Below are 18513 nucleotides of genomic sequence, written 5' to 3' on the forward strand. Positions count from 1 at the left end.
TGTAGGTCGTGAATGTGTGTCACCATGCCACCCATACCCATGCCCATCAGCCTGATCCCGCACACACCTTTCGCCTGAGTACCACATAGTAACGACTAAATCTGCTCGGGCAAGTCTCTACACCTCAACCTGCCTGATACAGTATCTACTCATGAAACCTGTTGAAAACTGCGCTCCAGCATTTACCTGATCAGTAAAAAGTCGCAGGATCATGTCAAGCACACAACAACTACCTCTTTCCTCGATAGCAATAGCATATGCAGCATCGTATACCATTCAGCGAGCAATGCCCTATTCGAGACTGTGGCATTGCTGGATTGGGCCAAGTGACGATGCACACCGATTAGTCTGTGGGGACGAGGGGGTGGTGTACTCGATCGGTTAAAGGGGCCGCGCCGCTCATGGGGCGTTTTCTCATTTATTGAAATCCTGTGGGAGCAAACATGTATCGTTTAGGAGAAGAAAAAATGGGCCAGTACATGAGTATAGCATGCAGTAAGACGTAAGACGTAAGATCTCGGTGCTCCGTATGCTACATCTGTCGTCGGATAGATGATTACGTCGCTTTCTCCGGGAGCTGAACTTGGCGTGTGCTGCTTATCGCTTGCTTCGCTCCGAGAATCAAGATTAGCGTGTGCTGCTTATGGCAATGTTTATGTCTTTCTGTGTTAGTCCAGCCTCACTGTTAAAACCTGCTGTAACCTGCTATGTGTCTAACTTCACAGAACCAGAGATAGCTCAGCAGGTAACACTAAGGGCATAGGCGCTTTTGAAATATTCTTAAGGAAAGTCACATATCATTTACGTCGGTTTTAGGGGAGCTAGGGAATTAGTCGTTAGGGAGGAGGGATGGCAGATGCAGTTCGAGTTATGATAATGAATGATCGCGCTGTATTGGGTATTATGCTAGCTAAACAGAGCGCCACGATTCAAGCAAAAATGTTGTACAGATATAAGCATGGCGCAAATGTTTAGTAACCGGTACAACTCCTACCTTGGATAGCCCACAGTCTACCCAAAGAGCAAGACCCACAGTATGGTAATAGAGTGAAACCAGTCGTCGGAACCGGTGATAGTAATCTAGTCGTCTTCATTCTCAAACGCCTCAGAAAGACTAATCAAAGAAGTGAAGCTGTCGGGATTCTCCTTCACGTTCAGAAGCCGTCGCTTGGGCTCGTCAAGGAGCCATGAAGCAGGAACTGATGCCATCTGACGGGCATTGTTCTTGATCAACTTGGTTTTCTCTTTGTCCGTCGAACTCGCCTCAGGCAACTTGATTGCCGACCTCGACGCGGTGATGCCGTCGCTGCGCCTGTGGCGATGCTCGAATACGTCCACGTCAATGGTATGTAGCGCTAGGACATGATATATGTGAACCTTCTTCTTTTGTCCATATCGGCGACTGCGAGCAATGGCTTGCACCATGGCCGATTCATACTCATACCGGGTCTTGGCCAACAGAGGGGAGACGAAAATGACATGGTTCGCATTAACCAAATTCACACCAGCTGCAGATTCACTGCCCAGATCCAGGATAAGGACCTTTTTCCGCTCATGAGGATCCTCGTTGGTCTTGAAGTCCTCCATCATCTCTGCCGCAGATCTGCCGTAGCTAGGAGAATGGTAGGAGATGTTGTAGGACTTAAAGACGTTTTCAAGGATGCCGATCGTCTCCTCATTTGGTGCGAAGACGAGGCCTTGATCTTCTTTCGGAATTCGTTTGATGATGTGAGCAATGCCTTCAAGCTTTTCGCCAAATCTTCCCTCGGAAGTGTGCTTTACGGTAGATCCAAGACGAGAGACCTTGATCAAGTTGCGGCTTATGCAAATACTGCACATTGGACTCACGCAACAGTCCTCATTAAGCCGTGCATTGAGACAATCCTCACAGGCCGTGTGACCACAACATGGGACAAAGTAAAGATGCTCCAAGTTAGCCGTTCCTTTACATTCTGGAGCGCTACACGTGTGCAATTGATTCTCTGCGAGGTGCGACGATGGGTCAACGAAGCTTTTAATTGTGGAAATGAAGCGCTCCGACCTCATTCTCATGAGCAATTCGGTGGCAGTTAGACGGAGTTCTGACAGTAGTCTCTTGGTCTCTTGCTTGGCTTTCATGCTCGACAGAGGTGTCAGCTCGGGAAACCCTTTTGGGTTTGGGGTTTTCGCAGCTTTTGCGAGTAGACCGCGAACGCGTTGCCTGGTATCCTGGTCTCCAAGCCAGCTGGTTTTGGCATCCTGCTTAAAGCAGTCGTATAGTTCTGTAAGTTCTTCGTCTTTCTTTAACCCTTCAAAACCGGCCATAAGTTTGAACAGGGCCTTCTCTGTTTGGCGACGCTGGTCTGATCGTTTTTCCATCATTGTATCTAGGCCTGACTCCCCATCCGACGTCTCAAAAAGAAGAGCAGATTTCAGGAGAGCCTCTTCAGCTGTTGCCGAGTGGTTCAGGCTGGCAATCAACCTCTCTATTTTGTCCGAACTCGATCTGTTGTTTAGCCTTTTAATCTGCATGTTCTGCGACTTCAAATGCTGTGAAAGTTCCAAGTAAATGGCACGATGGGCATTGTCTAGTTCAATCGGTACAAGCTTCTCGGAGCAGGCAATGTGCTGGAGTTCTGCTTCGTTTTGTCGGACGAATAGGTCCAAGAACTCCTGTGCGCGCTGGTGGCGTGCTTGGTGCCACTCTCGAGACATGACATTAGTTTGTGAGAGGAAATCTTCGACCAGGGTCTGGTCGCTCTTGCGTATCCTCTCCAGCGAAGCGGAGACCATGCCGTCGCCCATGAAGTACCGACCTAACGTGATACCAAGATATGACGCAGCTTGAGCCACATCGGTGAAATTGGCTAATGCAGGCGTCCCCGAAAGAACCCAACGCTTGTGTGCGGCAATCCTCTTGACACTCACCGAAGCCAACATGTTACTAGTCTTATTGTCGTCATTGAGATAATGATACTCGTCAACAACTATCCTGTTGAACCGGAACATATGCATCAAAGGCACAGGATGGCTTTCGGCCGCAAGGCCTGATGTTTTTCGTTTGAGCAGAGTTCTGCTCTTCGTTTTCGAGCCGTTCGCGTTGCGTGAAGCTGTTTGAGCCGAATCAAACGATTGGTAGGCACTGCCGTGTTGAATTTTGATAGGCAGAGCCGCTTGAAAGTCCTCATGCTGCAACCGCTCCTTCAGTTTGTTCCGTGTACATTTTTGGAAGTCCTCGAAGTTAGTCTTTTGAAGTGCACCGAGCTGACCAGAAATCTCGTCGGCAACACGGCTAAACCATGCATCAAATGCACGACGATTCGTGGCAGTCGGCTCTGGCATACCAGTGAATCGTGCGAGAGACGAAATGTACTCTTCTGAAGCGAAAACATTCCAGGAGAAAATAATAACCCTACTCTCCTGTATCTCCTCGATTGTGAGACCACGTAGCCTAGCGAAGCTATCCACTAGTAGGATATCGTAGCTATTGTACGTCTCTTCGCCCAGAAATTTCGCCAACTCGGTCAGCCATTGCGATGCAATGTGCGGAGGGCAGACGATCAAGGTTGCAGCTGAGTCAATGAGGGCGGGCAGCCCTTCGGTATGATATTTGTTCTGGCGAAGAAGTGCATCGGGCGTGTGTCGCTCAAATTCGCTCTGGATAAGGCCTATGATTGTCACAGTCTTTCCAAACGAAGGATGATCCGCAAGCATGCCTCCGCGAACCGAAAGAGTTATCTGTGCCCGAGCTTCCACCCTCCAGCCTAAGTCGGGGTGAATTGCCTCTTCCTGTTCGGTTATCGCAATGTTCATTCCAAGTTCTTGTTTCGTCATCCATAATAGTGACCGTAGTTGTGCACCACGTAAATATTTTGGGGTGGAGCATAGTGTAGTCGGAGTGTCTTTTGTGTTGCTCAGTAGGCGAAATCGAGGGAAAGGCACATGTGGTAATGCTTCATGACCTGTGACAAGTCTCCATGAGGTGATCACAGACCCGAGTTGAGCGAGTCTGCCGTGGGCACGGTGGACCAAAGATGATATGTTGATGCCTACCTGAATTTGTATTCCGCGTAAACTGTTGACAGGCTGGATCTGAAAGATCGGTGGTCGTGTTTTCATGGCACGTTCGAACTTGGCTGCAGCCTTACGGTCTTCGTGCGGTGTAGCCATGCCCTTCTCATTGACATTCCAGAGTATGCGTGGATATGTGGGTGCGCAAGAGCACTGCTCAAAGGAGCTCGTACCAAAATGCTGCCACGAGAATGAGGGAAGACGTTTTGCTTGCTCAAAAGCCCAGGAGTAGTCAGCGAAGTCATTCACAGGAAGGCTTCCGGGTAACTGAACATTCAGAACTATGACCGATTGCGAGCAGTCTTCTTGCGAGTGTTTGAACTGGGTTTCTGAGAGCACACTAGCTTTCACTGGAGGACAAGCCGATTTCAATTTCAAAGTAGCAGGCATCCAAGCGCCCGGAAGCGTAGCTCTGACGCCGCACGGAACGTTGGTTTCAAGATCCCATGGTCGCCATGAAGGTTCCAAGTGGGCCATAGATATCCGAGTGTCCCCGGAGTACTTTCGGGTGCAATCGTGACTGAACACAAAGCTATCGTTGTCGGGTGAACCTATTGGGTCGGGGTCGAGGAACATATAAAGAGCAGGAGTAGTCGATCTCTTGTACAGACTGCCGCATGCTGTTCCACAGTGCGCCAAGAAGTCGTACTCTCCGACGAGAACTTTTGCCCACTTAGCATTGCTGTGGATCTTGATTGTTTTTGGGACGGTTTCTGCTTTATGTTTTACTAGGCCAAGCCGGCTTTTCCAGGAACTACTCCGCTCAGCTGAGCCACTCATCTGAAGCGTGCAGTGTTCGATGGAAGGCTTGAATAGCTGCCATTGGGCGTCCAGTAGCGATTCGGTAACATAGGCGCGAGCAACCGGGCCTTTGAGCAATTTGCGCAAAGAGCTATTACCGGGAACGTCTTGACTGCAAGTGACGAATAACAGCCACTGAATATCATGACCACCAATGATAAGTTCTAGGCGGGCCTGAGGAGAGTTGTATGTGGCTTTCCAAGTGTTATCTTGTCTCGACAAGTCGTGAAGGCAGAAGTACTGCGATTCGATATTAGCTTCTACGATTCGATCCACGAACGCCCGCACTGTCTGGTCCCTTGTCCCCGTCTCATGAACAAATTGCTCTATGTCAGGAAATGCGTCAAACTTTAGTCGCGCTGGTAACTTAGGTCGCCATTCGTTGATGAACTTGAATGGGGTTTGTGATCGGCCGCCCTTTGCATACGCGGTGCCGTATTCGTGTTTTGGATTACCAGCGCAGTCTCCACAGGCTGTGTGACCACAGGCTGAACATCTCTGCACCGACGCTTTGCATATGCTCTTATCCCCTTCGCAATTGCATAATCGCGCGCTCAGTACCGCGTCCTGCTTCAAGTCATGTAAGTTTAGCTGCCCCAACTCTTTTGGATGAAGGGTCATTTGCTTCATGGTATGAGTCGTGGATATGACCGCTCGATTCGTCTCCTTGGCGGTTAGCTGAGGGGCGGATACGCTCTTCGGTCGGAAAGATTTCCATCCGCTGATGACTAAAGGTTGAGGTACGAAGTTAGTATGTTTCGTATGTAGTTCGTATGAGATTTTTTTAACGTACTTGCTGAAATAAGAGATGCACCAATAACAGTCGTGGACATAGCATTTCCTGCCAAGTCTTGACATTCCCTTTGAGTTTCTCCGGCAAACAAAAGCTTCTCCATGGGCATGCCTTGCAACATGAGCAGCTGCTTGCCATTAAGCGATTGGTGGCGATTGGTGGTGAACATGACTCCGTCTGGTGAGATACATGAGGAAATACCTAGGCTCGCTTTGAACCGGTCGGCATTTTGGCTAACATCCCAGATGAACATCTTGTGCGTAGAGTCGGCGTCGTTTTGCGCAGCCTGGAGATGAGCGACTTCAATAGCGTCGTAAACTCTGGATGATTGCGAATAGTAGAATTTCCGATCCGCAAAGTCGGGGAGCCTACATTCAAGACGTTAGTTTAAATACAATCCCAGGATAGGGCGTTCTGCGCAAACGTACCGATTCGATCCACTCTCGCTCCATCCTGTGAGTGTCCTCGAATGGCCGAGTCCTCCTATAGTACGCATTTTATCGTATCTCAGCCTAGACAGCGCCCAATCTGACTCAGACGCTACAACGCTATGCACACTAGACTCCTGCATCATATCGCTGGAGAGAAACTCCTCGTATGTGATACTGCACTGTCGTTGGAGTCCCTTTATGAGCTCCTTCCATTCGCCCACGGCTTTGATGGCAGCGTTCTTGCCTAAGCGACTTCGCTCCACGGCTATCATATACATGCGCTCTCTTGTCTGAGGAAGGTAGTGTTGCTTGCTATCTCGATATACCCAGCCCGCTTCATACCCTATCTTCGCCCAGCGAGACACAACATCTTCCCAAGTTGATATCTTGGCCTTAACATTTTCTAGGAGAACGATGCCTGGGCGAAATCGGTTTACATATGTGTACACGGCACGCCACGTATCGCCAGATTCACCATTGCTGTCGAGATCTTTTCCATTGTTGTTCATTCTCGAGAGATCTTTGCACACAAAGCCAGCAATGAGAATGTCGATGCCGCTCGGAATTGAAACTTCAGCGCCATAGGCGGTGGTTGCAGTCGTGACACCCTCAGGAATGAACTCTCGGATATCTCTAAACAGTATATCTGGCTGAAAGTTTCGCTCGATGAATGCCTGTTTAAAAACTTCTATTTCCGCAGAAAAGTGGTGCTTGAAGTGGATCGGGGAATTTCCGGTCTGCTCGAGAGCTGCGTGACAATTTAGTTGCAAATCCTTATGAAGTTGAAATGAAGACCAACCTTTGGACAAGAGCTCTAGTGCTATAAGGGGTGATTCGGTGCCAGAGCACATGGTAGCAACATTAATAACTTGCCCTTTCAGATTCTTTAGAGCTTCGCACAGACCAAGCTCTACAGCTCTAGCGGTCATATCTGCGAAGACGTCGTTGATGTTATTGATGGGTGGAAGATTTAGGTCAATTCCCTTGCCCGCCGTCTTTTGTGATGATTTAGCAATCGTTACTGGCTTGCGCGGCTTCGCGGAGGTCTTGGTCGGCTCCTCCTCGATGAGATCACCCTCCTCGGACATGTTCTCTTCTAATGTGTCCGCATCACTAGCGGTCAATGCTTCATCCCCAGAACCCACCAGCTCCAAGTCTGAATCCGCTTCACTCTCGTCGTCGTCTTCAGGGGCAGCATATACGTCACTGTCGTCGTCTTCGTTTTGGGGCCTTTGCTCTAGTAGATCATCTTCTAAATCAACGTATGACACCCTTCCACGGCTGCGGCGTGGGCGCGTGGTAGACCTGGATGGAGGAGAACAATCGCGGCCATGTATAGCTAGTTTGATGGTCGTTTCCGCTGTAGATTCGTCGGATGCAGGAGGGGATGGGAGTGTATCGCAGTCTACTATTGCGATATTATGCTCGTACTCATCCTTGTCATTGTCTCTAGCTGGGCCTTCGAAGCAGCCTTTGCTGTCCGCATCTGAAGCTACCTCCGGGTAATGAGTCTTTCCTACAGAAATTGTCTCCGACGTTGTGTCCTCCTCAGATGATCTGACGAATCCTTCATCGAGACGGTCATAGGAATGAGTAGCACCTCGGTTGTTGCGGAGATTGGCCGCGCGATGTTCGTTGGTAAGCAGATCTTGTATATCGCGTTCCTTTCGCAAAACCTTGCTCGCGCTCCCGGTAACAAGTGTCCGCGCAGGCACCGTCGCAATACTCACCTCCGCATTGCCATCTAGCTCATAGTCCATGCTCCCGTCTTCAGGAAAGTCTGACTGCTCAATCTGCTCATTCGGCCCAGCAGCGGTCGTCTCGTCGTTCTGAACTAGACGGTTGCTGTTGCTGTTTCTCCTGCGCGGACGCAGGCTCTGGCGCTGGTCCATGGTTCTCTTTTTGGGCTGTCTGCATTTGTCGGGGGTTTCATTCCGCACACAAGTATCACATGGGCTCCCCCCGTTGCAGTTCTTGAAACCTCTTCGTGTACATTGCGGACAGCGTGCCGCTATTGAGGCTGCCTCCTCATCAGTGGGCATGCGGCATTTCCCCTTTTTATCCCTAATGCAGCGCGTGCAGCGGTCATCGTGCTCCGCTTTGAAGCACTCGTATGCAGCGTTGCCTCCTCGTGTACGGCAGTGATAGCAACAGTCGGGTGGTACAGTATTGTCAGACACTTCCGTCGAAGCTAGGGAAGGGATCAACGTTGGCTTGAGGGCTCGAGGAGTAGCTAAAGTTTCAAGTCTAATTAGTCATTGATTCTGTTGTAGAGTAGGGCCATGGACGTGGACAACATACTCTGACTACGCGTCGCGTCGCGCTCTCGATTTGACAAATTGCACTGGGACCGTGTATCGATAGTCTTCTCGGGTAGAACGACCTCATAAGTATCGCTGTCTAAGGCGGGTAATGCAATGTCCGATTGGCGCTTTCGCTTTCGCAGTAATGGTGCCATTGGACAACTGAACAATTCGTACACCAAAACGCAACAAGTGCAACGCACGACGGAAGGGTTAGTATTACAATGAGATATGAGACAATATGGAAAAGCCAAAAGATCGAAGTGCGGCAAGGCAAGCTAGGGTATTGGAGTGAGACGCGTCAAGTTGTGGTCGCGCAGGGGCCAGAAAACACGCTAAGGATCGTAAAAGGAAGTAACAGTGCGTCGGACTAATAACTGACAGGGCATGCATAGCCGAGGCGAGCGGTTGAGATACCATATAAAGTAAGGTGTGTTTCTAGCAGAGCGCTACCTGTCCGTATATGCACGCCCATCGAATGTACTTGGTGGTGCCGTTGAGGATCCTCCTCGACCCGTCTTTGATATAAATACCACTGCAGAGAGTCCACTCCAAGCCAATTGTACCAAACCTTTCACCAGCGAGCAACACGCATAATGTTCAACAGGGAACCGATTCCGGTCCACACAAACAATGCCTTCGAAGACCTTAGCGGTGTGTCGACTTCAGCCTTCAGCAATCCATATGATGCGTTGATATCAGTATGCGGAGACGACTTGGTGAGAATTTCTAGCTCGGCACATAACCCACACTGAGTGAGCAATGCAGGTGCAGATCCAGTCCAAGTATAACGTCCATCGGGCCACTAGAAACTCCCAGCAGAAAGCCAAGTTGCTCGATGCGAACTTTGCAGGCGTCAGCATCGACCCCATTTTGTCGAGACTGAGCGACCCGACGATTGAGCCAGGATACGTAGACCCTCGACATTGTCTGGTCCTCTGGGGGCGGCCCACGGAGAAGATCAAAGCCCTAATCAATCGAGTACAGCAAGACTTGTTGACAGTGGCACCGAGTGAGTATCAACTTCTCCGCCTGGAGCAGTAGGGGCTAAGTTGAAGCAGATCTCTGGATCATGCCCCAGGATTGCCTACACATTACGGCACTGGAAGTCACACATTCCAAGACAGCGGAAGAAATACAAAAGCTAGTCAATCAAATAAAAGACAACGTCTCAGCTATCACAGAGTACACCTACAACCACCGTACACGTCTCATCAAGCCGCTCATTGGTTACGACGCGTCAGCACTCGCGCTGAGCTTCGTACCCGCAGCTGGCGAAGCGCTTCGTTCGGGTCGGACCAGCGAGGACGACAAGTTCACCTACCACCATCTTCGTCGAGATCTCTTCGGCCTTTGCCGCGATGCAGGCGTCCAAGTCGACTCACGATATGTAGTACCCTCAAGTCATCTGACCATTGGCCGCTTCATCGATCCCAAGGATCTTGCGGATGGAAATGGCTCACCAGATCCGCAGAAGATGCAGGCGTTCATAGCGAAGATTGAGGAGATCAATGGCTGGCTCGAGAAAGAATTCTGGCCAGAGAATAATGGCGGGACGATACCCGATGGGGGCGAGTTCAATGTTGGCGAGGAGGAAGGCTTGATCTGCCGAATGGGAAGACTATGGTACGGAGGTGGGGAGGCAGTGCATCGAGGAAAGGGCTATTGAAAGCTCATCTGGTAGTGTGGTAGATATTGACCTCGGAACTTGTGACTGGAAGTACCAGTATAGACATTCGACACTAGACACTGAAGACATTTGAAACAACTTGCGATTGTCCAACGTCACAGCTGGTCGTTTTGGGGAGCTGCGGTCCGGGGCTGTATTATAGATGGATAAATCCTTCGGGTCAATTTTGAGCCCAGGTAACTCCAGGGCTCTGCCGTTGGTTGTCGTGGCGCATGGTCGTGTCTCGAGGGAGGCAACATGCGGAGCGGAGGTCGCCCTGCATAGCGCGATGACATGTGGCTTGGCCTAAGCTCAACTTCGAGCTCACAAGTGATTCAGAAACAGCTTCGAAACAGCAACAACCTCGCTTTGTCTTGGTGATTCTATATCACTGTCTGTCGAACAGCATTCAACAATAATTACGCTACATTCCACCTGATTAGATTCCTCGTAACGTGTCCAGAAGACGTCCACGACCGCAAAAGTACACTAGCGGGGTACCGGTACTGCTGCCTCCTCAGTGTGAATACGTGGCAGAAGCTTCTGTCCCTAATTAAACATTCCTCTCTGCGGACTACGGCCTGTCCACCAAACATGTTCAACCGAGACCGTCTTCCAGGTCTTCCTGGAAGCTCCCCGCGACCTCCGCAGCGCAACGACGGCTATGCTAGACCACCGCAACAGCAACAACCACCGCCGCAGCGATCGCCCGATACGAGAATGGGAGGTTACGACGATAGACAGCCACCACCAGGGGGTCGATTGCCTGCAAGAGGGCCACAGGGCGGGGGTGGAGGGTCTGCCAGACAGCTACGACCCATCAAGAGCCCTGGAGGCAACGTCTACGCCTTCGGCAATCTGTGCGTACCTCAGGATACTTGACAAAGCGCATGAAATCTGACAGTAGCTAGTGTCGCCGTCTCACCACAAGACTTCCCACCCACACCCGATGGGTCCGACATCTACATACTCCTGAACGGCAACTACGTCCTCTCCGCACGGCCTACCCAAGGTTGTCAGCCAGGCGAGATCGGTCTCACAGACGCACAGCGAACATGGGCGGGCATCTCGCTTGGCCCCCAGGATATTGTCACGGTACAGCCATACGATGCGTTCAGCCAAAGTGGCGGGCAGTCGTATTTAGGTGCGGTGGAGGTGGAAGTCGGATTCGCCGCCAGAAAAACGACGGACGCGCCGTACGACCAGGATGAGCTAGCGACACAATTCAAGAAGAACTTTGAGAATCAGCTCCTCGCGCCAGGCCAACAGCTTCTCTTGGACGTCAAAAACATACCACTGAGGATGTCAATCAGGACCGTACAGCTAGTGGACCTTTCTATGGAAAAGTCAGACACTTCTGCGCCTCCTCAAACCGACCCACGAGCGCGAGGTATCCTCACGCGACATACACAGATTGACTTCTTCAAGGATGCTCGGACAGACATCAAGTTAAAATCGTCTAACAGGCGGCCTGCTGCAAATTCGATCATCCAACCTGGGTTCAAGTTCGAAGATATGGGCATTGGTGGCCTGGACAACGAGTTTAGCGCGATTTTTCGAAGAGCATTTGCTTCACGTATCTTTCCCCCGGGCCTGGTGGAGAAGCTGGGTATTCAACACGTTCGTGGTATACTTTTATACGGCCCTCCAGGGACTGGAAAGACTTTGATCGCGCGCCAGATTGGCAAGATGCTGAACGCTAGAGAACCCAAGGTCATCAATGGGCCTGAAGTATTGAACAAGTATGTTGGTCAGTCGGAAGAGAACATCCGAAAGCTCTTCGCAGACGCTGAGAAGGAATACAAAGAGAAGGGCGATGAGAGTGGTCTTCATATCATCATCTTCGACGAACTTGATGCCGTCTGCAAACAGAGAGGATCTGGCGCAGGTGGTGGCACTGGCGTGGGTGACAGTGTAGTCAACCAGCTTCTATCCAAATTGGACGGTGTGGACCAGCTGAACAACATTTTGCTCATCGGAATGACCAATCGAATGGATATGATTGATGAGGCGCTGTTGCGTGCTGGACGTCTCGAGGTGCACATGGAGATCTCTCTTCCTGACGAGTCAGGCCGAGCCCAGATCCTCAAGATCCACACCACCAAGATGCGCAAGAATGATGTTCTCGAAACGGACGTCAACGTCGAAGAGCTTGCTAAGCTTACGAAGAACTTTTCGGGGGCTGAACTTAGTGGTCTGGTCAAGGCAGCATCGTCATATGCTTTCAGCCGCCACATCAAGGTCGGTACAATGGCAGCCATCAACCCGGATGTCGAGAATATGAAAGTCAACCGGCAGGATTTTATGAGTGCTCTTGAAGAGGTAAAGCCGCTTTTTGGTGTTGCCGAGGAGGAACTGGGGAAGCGCTTACTACGCGGCATTGTCCACTTCTCGCCGTTTATCAACGACATTCTCGAGGAAGGCCGTCTCTATATCAACCAGGTTAGGAAGCCAGACTCGACGCCGATCCTTTCTGTTGCGTTGCATGGCCCGCCCGGCAGCGGTAAAACTGCGTTAGCAGCAAAAATGGCCATTGACTCGGGCTACCCGTTCATCAAGCTGATCTCACCTGAGGACATGGTTGGGTTTAGCGAAATGCAGAAGGTTCAGCAGCTCGACAAGACGTTCCGAGACGCGTACAAGAGCCCTCTTAGCGTCATCGTCATCGACAACATCGAGATGCTGGTTGATTGGGTACCGATTGGCCCTCGTTTCAGCAACAGCGTATTGGTCGCGTTGAAGGTTCTACTCGAGAAGCAACCGCCAAAGGTCAGTCTACATATCTTTAGCTCGAACCGCATTCTCGGACTACGACCTGGTTGCAATTCTAGATTTCGAAGCTGACGTGTACTAGGATCGCCGCCTGCTAATTTTCGCAACCACGACGGAGCGCTCTGTACTCACGCAGCTGGATCTTTTCAGCCGCTTCGACGCCGAGATTGCAGTACCAAACGTCAACACACAGGCCGAGCTCGCACACATCCTTCGGGAATCCGGGGCCTTCTCAGACAGTGACCAGCAACGTGCTATCGGCGAGATTCAGGAAATTACCGGTAGCGCAGAGGTAGGGGTCGGGATCAAGAAGATCTTGACCGGCATCGAGACGGCGAAGCAGGATCAGGACGTACCTGGCCGGTTTGCTAGAGTCATGTCGCGGGCTATTGCAGCGAACAGGGGCCTGCATACGTAAGGGCACAGCATCGGAGAAGTGGGCATGGAAAAGTGGGCCAAGGTAAGAGGTGCGTAGATGGACGGGATTGAAGCATGTTCAACATTCTTTCCGGGCCACACGCTTACCGACCTATGGAAGATGAGCAAGAGGGCAGCAAGACATGTGTACTAAAAGCATAGCGCCATCAGCCCTGTGGAGCTCGTTCGGCGCATAGTTTCTACGTAGGGTAGGCCCAATAGACTGTTCTGGCTTCCCATTCGGAGTAGACTTGGAATCTGGCTGACGCCTCCAGCTCGGGCGCTTTGTACAACGGCGCTTCCAGTAGCCTACCACTCCCACGCGCTTTTCGCATGGCTGCTCCTGACAGCTGTGACACCGGACCGGCTCGAGCAACGCCAGGTGAACGGCAATGCAACGGTGTTCTTACTGTACATGCTCGTTAGTTCTTACGTGCTTGCCGTGGCGTCGGAACAGCCTTCTGTTGGGATCCTGTGTTTCCTGAAGGACCACAAAGCATGGGAGATGGGTGTAGCCAACTGAGATGGAATCGCACGACACTAACTAGACGACTCGGTGTAGATAGTACAAGCAAGGCCAGTGTCAGAGGTTGAATCGCAGTCATGTCAGGAGATTGCGTGCATGGAAGAAGTGATCACATGGAGAAAGGTCGAGCTAGAGCAGCTCCTTCACCGCCACGCACTTCTGCAACTATGGTTGTATGCGTGGGTGTAATTGGGGACGTCTAGGTACGCCAGTGAATGTGGTGCGAGGTTACGCAGGTAGGCATCCAGACGCATGCCAAGTAGACTTCGCCAACACAGCCAATTGATTCCCCATCTACCCTGCCCCCAGAGGGCTGCCCGTGAGCATGACGCACTGGGGCCCATGGAGGGGCAGGAGCTGGCGGGGCGCTCGCCGGACCGAAACATTTCTCGACGACCCCCCGTCCACCATCATCATCATCATCACCACCACCACCACCACCCAGCAGACACGAGAAATATGTCGTCCTCTCTCACCCCCAAGCGCACTGCATGTCCCAGGTCCGGGGCCTTCTCCTCCCTCGGATACAAGCCGTGTCCGCCACCCCGTCTAATGCGCCCGGGCCAACTGCACTGCTCCTGTCTATGCCTAGGTCCCAGATTGCATGTTCAAAGGCGCGGGCGTGCTGTCGAGCCAACGCATCAACTTGACAACACTTAGCATGTCCGTCAGGCAGACTACCCATGCAGCTGCAGAAGCACCCTCGCTGCTTTTGCAAGACATTGGCGTCCGCGTCTGCTGCGCTTACCTTGTCTTGCTGCCTTTACCAAACGCCTTGATGCCGGCCATGGATGGCACTGCTCCAAGAACCGTACCCTTTGCCATTGCGTGCCAATTCGCCCCACTAGACCCTTCCTGCTGATCCGAGCTGAATATTTCCTCTCGCTAGCTTCTTGTTCCCGGCCAATTATCTTGCTTTGGCATTCACTGTCCCGCCGAGGCATCGTGGATCGGCTGCGGCCTATGCTCTGGGACATTCATCCAGCCCAGTCTAAATGACGCTTTCACGGCCGGCTCGAGCGGGAAAAGACCTCAGTGGACGTAATTTGATGCAGCTTCATCACCACCTGGGCGGGGTTACAAGCAGGAGCCGGCATGATGGGGTCAAGGCCATGCCCCGTTGCCCAGCATGCTCCCCGTCTCTCTGCCGCCAAAAGGTATAAAAGGAGGCCGTGATGCGGTTCAGCCAAGTTTCGTTTCTGATTCTCTTTCCTCCATCCATTTGCAGGCTCAACATCTTTACTCAATTACACCCATAACATCTTCGACCTTGAGTCAAACAAACCTCAGTCCACTCCTCACTTACTCAGCCACTAACCCATTCACCCCCAACATCATCATGGCTACACATGCCTTCTATCACTACCCCCAGGCCTCTTATCCTATCAACATGCCACAGAAGCCTGGCTACTACTATCCACCCCAGCACAGCTACGGACGCGTCTCAGCATCACCACCCGAGGCCCCGGATAGCGCCACCACTTCCGGCGTCCCGTCGTACGAACCATCAGCAACCTCTAGCAACTATGCTGGCAGTGCGAGCGATTACGAATCCACCAGCGGTGCCGCCAGCGTGGATCTTCTAGATTACATGGGCAACCGCCTGAACGGCTCATTTGATCCGGTGCCACTAGATCGTAGCCTGGCAAAGCAAGCGCAAACGTAAGTTCCGAACCCTTGAGCTTCTGATCTCGATCGCTCAAGAGGAGCTACGACATCAAAACTAACTTGCACGCAGATCCGGCGAATTGAACGCCAAACACCGCGAACTCCTCGAATTGCAAGCACTCGCCCAGCGAAGATTGGCTGGTGCACGATCAAGCTTCGCGGATGGTATGAGAGCCGCAAAAGAAGTGCAGAAGGACCTGCAGTGGACGCAGAAACGCGTAGAGTAAGTTTTGATTGAACGAATAGCCACCAAAAATCCAGAGGCTAATCCACTTGTAGTTCACTGAACGAACGGGCAGCACGCAAATATCCCGAGCAATACCAGTCTGCCCAGCGACGGTACCCAGCTCCTATCGACTACTAATGCTCAACGCCGTCAAACCCGCCTAACGGCATTGTGGATGATCACTATATATAAAAATCTCGGTCTTTCTCAAAATTCTGGGCGGTACACTTTCGCTTTACGATTCCCTGAACTAGTATCAAGTTTCCTACTGTCGCCATGCTTGCAGGATTCAATCATTCTCAAAGTCCGCTCTTACGATCTTGAACTGTCGTTCACGGTTTCCGCTCCACTCCGCTCCACCCTCGGCACATCGCCTCGCTGCTTTAGCGCCCACAAGCCAGCTTTCTTTTTCCAGCTATGTGACGCTTCGGCCCGCCGCCTGAAGCAGGCGCCGCGCGCTTGTAGGTGTCTAGCGAGCGAATAGCAGCTTTTATTGACGTCCAGGACTCGAAGCGTTGTGGCGGCAGGCGTAGCCCTTGGTCAGCGACTGAGTGCCAATGCGCGAGCTGGGTATCACTGAACTCCTGTGATTCGTCTGTAGGACGATGGGGCGTGGAATCGGAGATCTGGTCCTAGCACGTCGCGTGGTCTACATATCGTTTCCTCTGTTGTCCTCTTGGTTTGGGAACAGAATGGTTTGGGACTGGTGTTAAATTAGTAAGGGGTCTCGTGGCTGGTGACTTGCTGGTCCTTTGGTGTGGCTTTCTTGTACTTACCCATTTGTTGATATAACGGCCTATATTTTTGAGCACCGAAGTGACGGCTTCTTCTAGTGGAGTAGGTCTGTTCACGCGTAAATACTTCCGTAATGCAACTGTTCTAGCTCCACATTCACGTGGGATGCCAATAAAACCACTCGTGCTTGAACTTTGACTAAGCGTGCTGCTGTGATACCACCCTTATGCTGTGTTCCACAATCGGGTGCTAAAACGATGTCATGTGATCATTTGATCGGAACCTCGAACCCGCTTCAAGGTTTGAAATCAAGATTTTTCACTCACTGCGAAGTCGATGTAGTCAACTTACCCGTGCCGTGGAATATCAAGTACGACCGCAAAGTGCAGATACGAGAATATCATTCTTGACTAGGCATCGTGTTTGAAGCGAGTGAGTGAGACCAAGTACAACATTGACTCGGAATTAAGCATGGGGCAATTCAACAGTCTCTATCTGTGGTAAGCGAATCCAGGCAACCGAGTACACAGCATGCATTTAGAGTTTCAGGTAGCGAGATCAACGTGTGAGACGTACGTTTTCATAGGAAGATTTACTTCCAGCACAACACAACACGACACGACAGGAATTTGCTGCTGCATCTCCAATGTCCCTAGCAACCCCACCCACACCCATAGATGTACGTTGCATCCACGACAATCTTCCTATTCTCGCTTCCGTTTTCCCAACATCTCGGGTGTCGGAAGTCGTCGTCGCAGCCCAAGTGCGACTTTCGGGATACGGCGAGTGCACGCCGCGGAGCGAAGCGGTGAGTTCCTGTTGGTGTGTTTTCGTGGGACTACTTGGATGATCGTGGTAGTTCTGCAGCTAACACGGGCAAGGTGTGGGCCGGGGCGCGGGAACTGGGTGTCAATGTGAGGTTATTGAGATGCGGTCTGACATTGACAGATTGGTGGCGGGAACGGTGTGGGAGCGGAGAGCTGTGTAACATTGAGCGTCGGGATGTTTGCGAGCATCGGAAACGCTGTTGAGGCGGGGGTTCGCCTGATCTTTTTAGGCGCTTTGAATGCATTGCGTAGCACGTCGGGTTGAATTAACGTCGGCGATCATTGTTAGAGCTTGCATGGGGAAAAATTCGGCGGGATGGTGTTTGGAATAAGGTTACCCTGCGTGATTGCCACTGCAAGTAGCTATAGGCTGTGGTATCTTTGGGTGGCCGCTTCTCCCCCAATTCCAGTACATATTCTGACTCGGCTCTGAGTCTTTATTCCATCATTGCCTTGTGAGACTGCCTGCTTTAGGCGATAGCGTTTAGTTTATGAACCGTCAGACGGCACATCCACTTAGGCAAACCCAACCTCAAATGCTCCCCGAGCGCAGCTGGTAGGTACCTGTAGTAGATACATAGCAATTGTTAGAAATTTCGTGAGTAATTCGCAGGCCTCTGGTAGCAATGCTGGCTGTGGTACGTTCTTCTGTCACCAATTAGCTAAGCAAAGGGCGATTCAAGCTGAGAGCATACCTTCAGGTGCCATCGCTATTCTTGAGTCTCTCCCATGGATCCTCAACGAAGCTTGGGAGGAAATAAGCCGTGTCTCCATTCTCGGTTTGGACACCAAATCGCAGTGCATTCAGCTCCGCCCTTGAGATGGAAGGTCCACCGAATGAGACCATGTCCGTGGCTGATGAATCATGTTGAAGCGGCGTCATGATAGTATTTTGGGCAACAGGAGGCCTATCTGGAAGTGTCTGGGCACGAGCTAGAAAAGCGGCGAGACCTGGGGTTGCTGCTGCCTCTTGAGTGGTCTTCGCAATGGAAACAGGTGGATGCGATTGGGATTGCGCCGCTTGTTCCGTGATTGAGTCTTCGAAGGTCTCCTCTCCAGAATTTGCCATCTTTTTCGTCCTCATTCCTAGTTTGGTAGTGTTGGCGCCGCTTGACTCAACCTTGGCTTTGGGTGAGTTCGTGTGATCGAATTTCCTCTTCTTAGTGCCGCCAAAGGACGCGAAGCCCATGGCAGCTGCGATGTCGAGGTCTTCTTCTTCCTCCATGAAAAATGATTTTGAGCAATTCGTCTCGTGGGTTGCTTTATAGAGATATTCAATGTCGTTGATACGAGCA

The 18513-nt window shown here is 51.4% G+C and overlaps 4 protein-coding genes across 4 annotated transcripts; 2 read left to right on the plus strand and 2 right to left on the minus strand.

The window, feature by feature from the left end:
• Positions 1-885: 885 nt before the first annotated feature.
• Positions 886-8639, minus strand: K460DRAFT_308788 (uncharacterized protein). The gene is made up of 5 exons (XM_040930113.1): positions 8377-8639; positions 6875-8308; positions 6073-6823; positions 5645-6012; positions 886-5579 (listed from the first exon to the last, which is right to left on the minus strand). The coding sequence occupies exons 1-5, from the start codon at positions 8531-8533 to the stop codon at positions 1081-1083; spliced, it is 7209 nt and encodes a 2402-aa protein (XP_040791026.1). The 5' UTR covers positions 8534-8639; the 3' UTR covers positions 886-1080.
• Positions 8640-8974: 335 nt separating this feature from the next.
• K460DRAFT_277991 (AAA-domain-containing protein) lies at positions 8975-13237 on the plus strand (the record flags this gene model as incomplete). Its single annotated transcript, XM_040928217.1, has 6 exons — positions 8975-9097; positions 9147-9390; positions 9440-10023; positions 10588-10907; positions 10959-12816; positions 12902-13237. 6 exons carry the CDS (start codon positions 8975-8977, stop codon positions 13235-13237), a joined length of 3465 nt encoding a protein of 1154 aa, XP_040791027.1.
• Positions 13238-15101: 1864 nt separating this feature from the next.
• On the plus strand, positions 15102-15794 carry K460DRAFT_403748 (uncharacterized protein; the record flags this gene model as incomplete). Its single annotated transcript, XM_040936661.1, has 3 exons — positions 15102-15424; positions 15501-15653; positions 15710-15794. 3 exons carry the CDS (start codon positions 15102-15104, stop codon positions 15792-15794), a joined length of 561 nt encoding a protein of 186 aa, XP_040791028.1.
• A 1679-nt stretch (positions 15795-17473) lies between these two features.
• Positions 17474-18488, minus strand: K460DRAFT_75073 (uncharacterized protein). Its single transcript, XM_040938656.1, has 2 exons — positions 17914-18488; positions 17474-17863 (listed from the first exon to the last, which is right to left on the minus strand). The coding sequence occupies exon 1, from the start codon at positions 18441-18443 to the stop codon at positions 17916-17918; it is 528 nt and encodes a 175-aa protein (XP_040791029.1). The 5' UTR covers positions 18444-18488; the 3' UTR covers positions 17474-17863; positions 17914-17915.
• Positions 18489-18513: the final 25 nt, after the last annotated feature.

Source organism: Cucurbitaria berberidis, assembly GCF_010015615.1.
Source record: "Cucurbitaria berberidis CBS 394.84 unplaced genomic scaffold K460scaffold_2, whole genome shotgun sequence".
In the NCBI taxonomy this organism is placed as follows: Eukaryota; Fungi; Ascomycota; class Dothideomycetes; order Pleosporales; family Cucurbitariaceae; genus Cucurbitaria; species Cucurbitaria berberidis.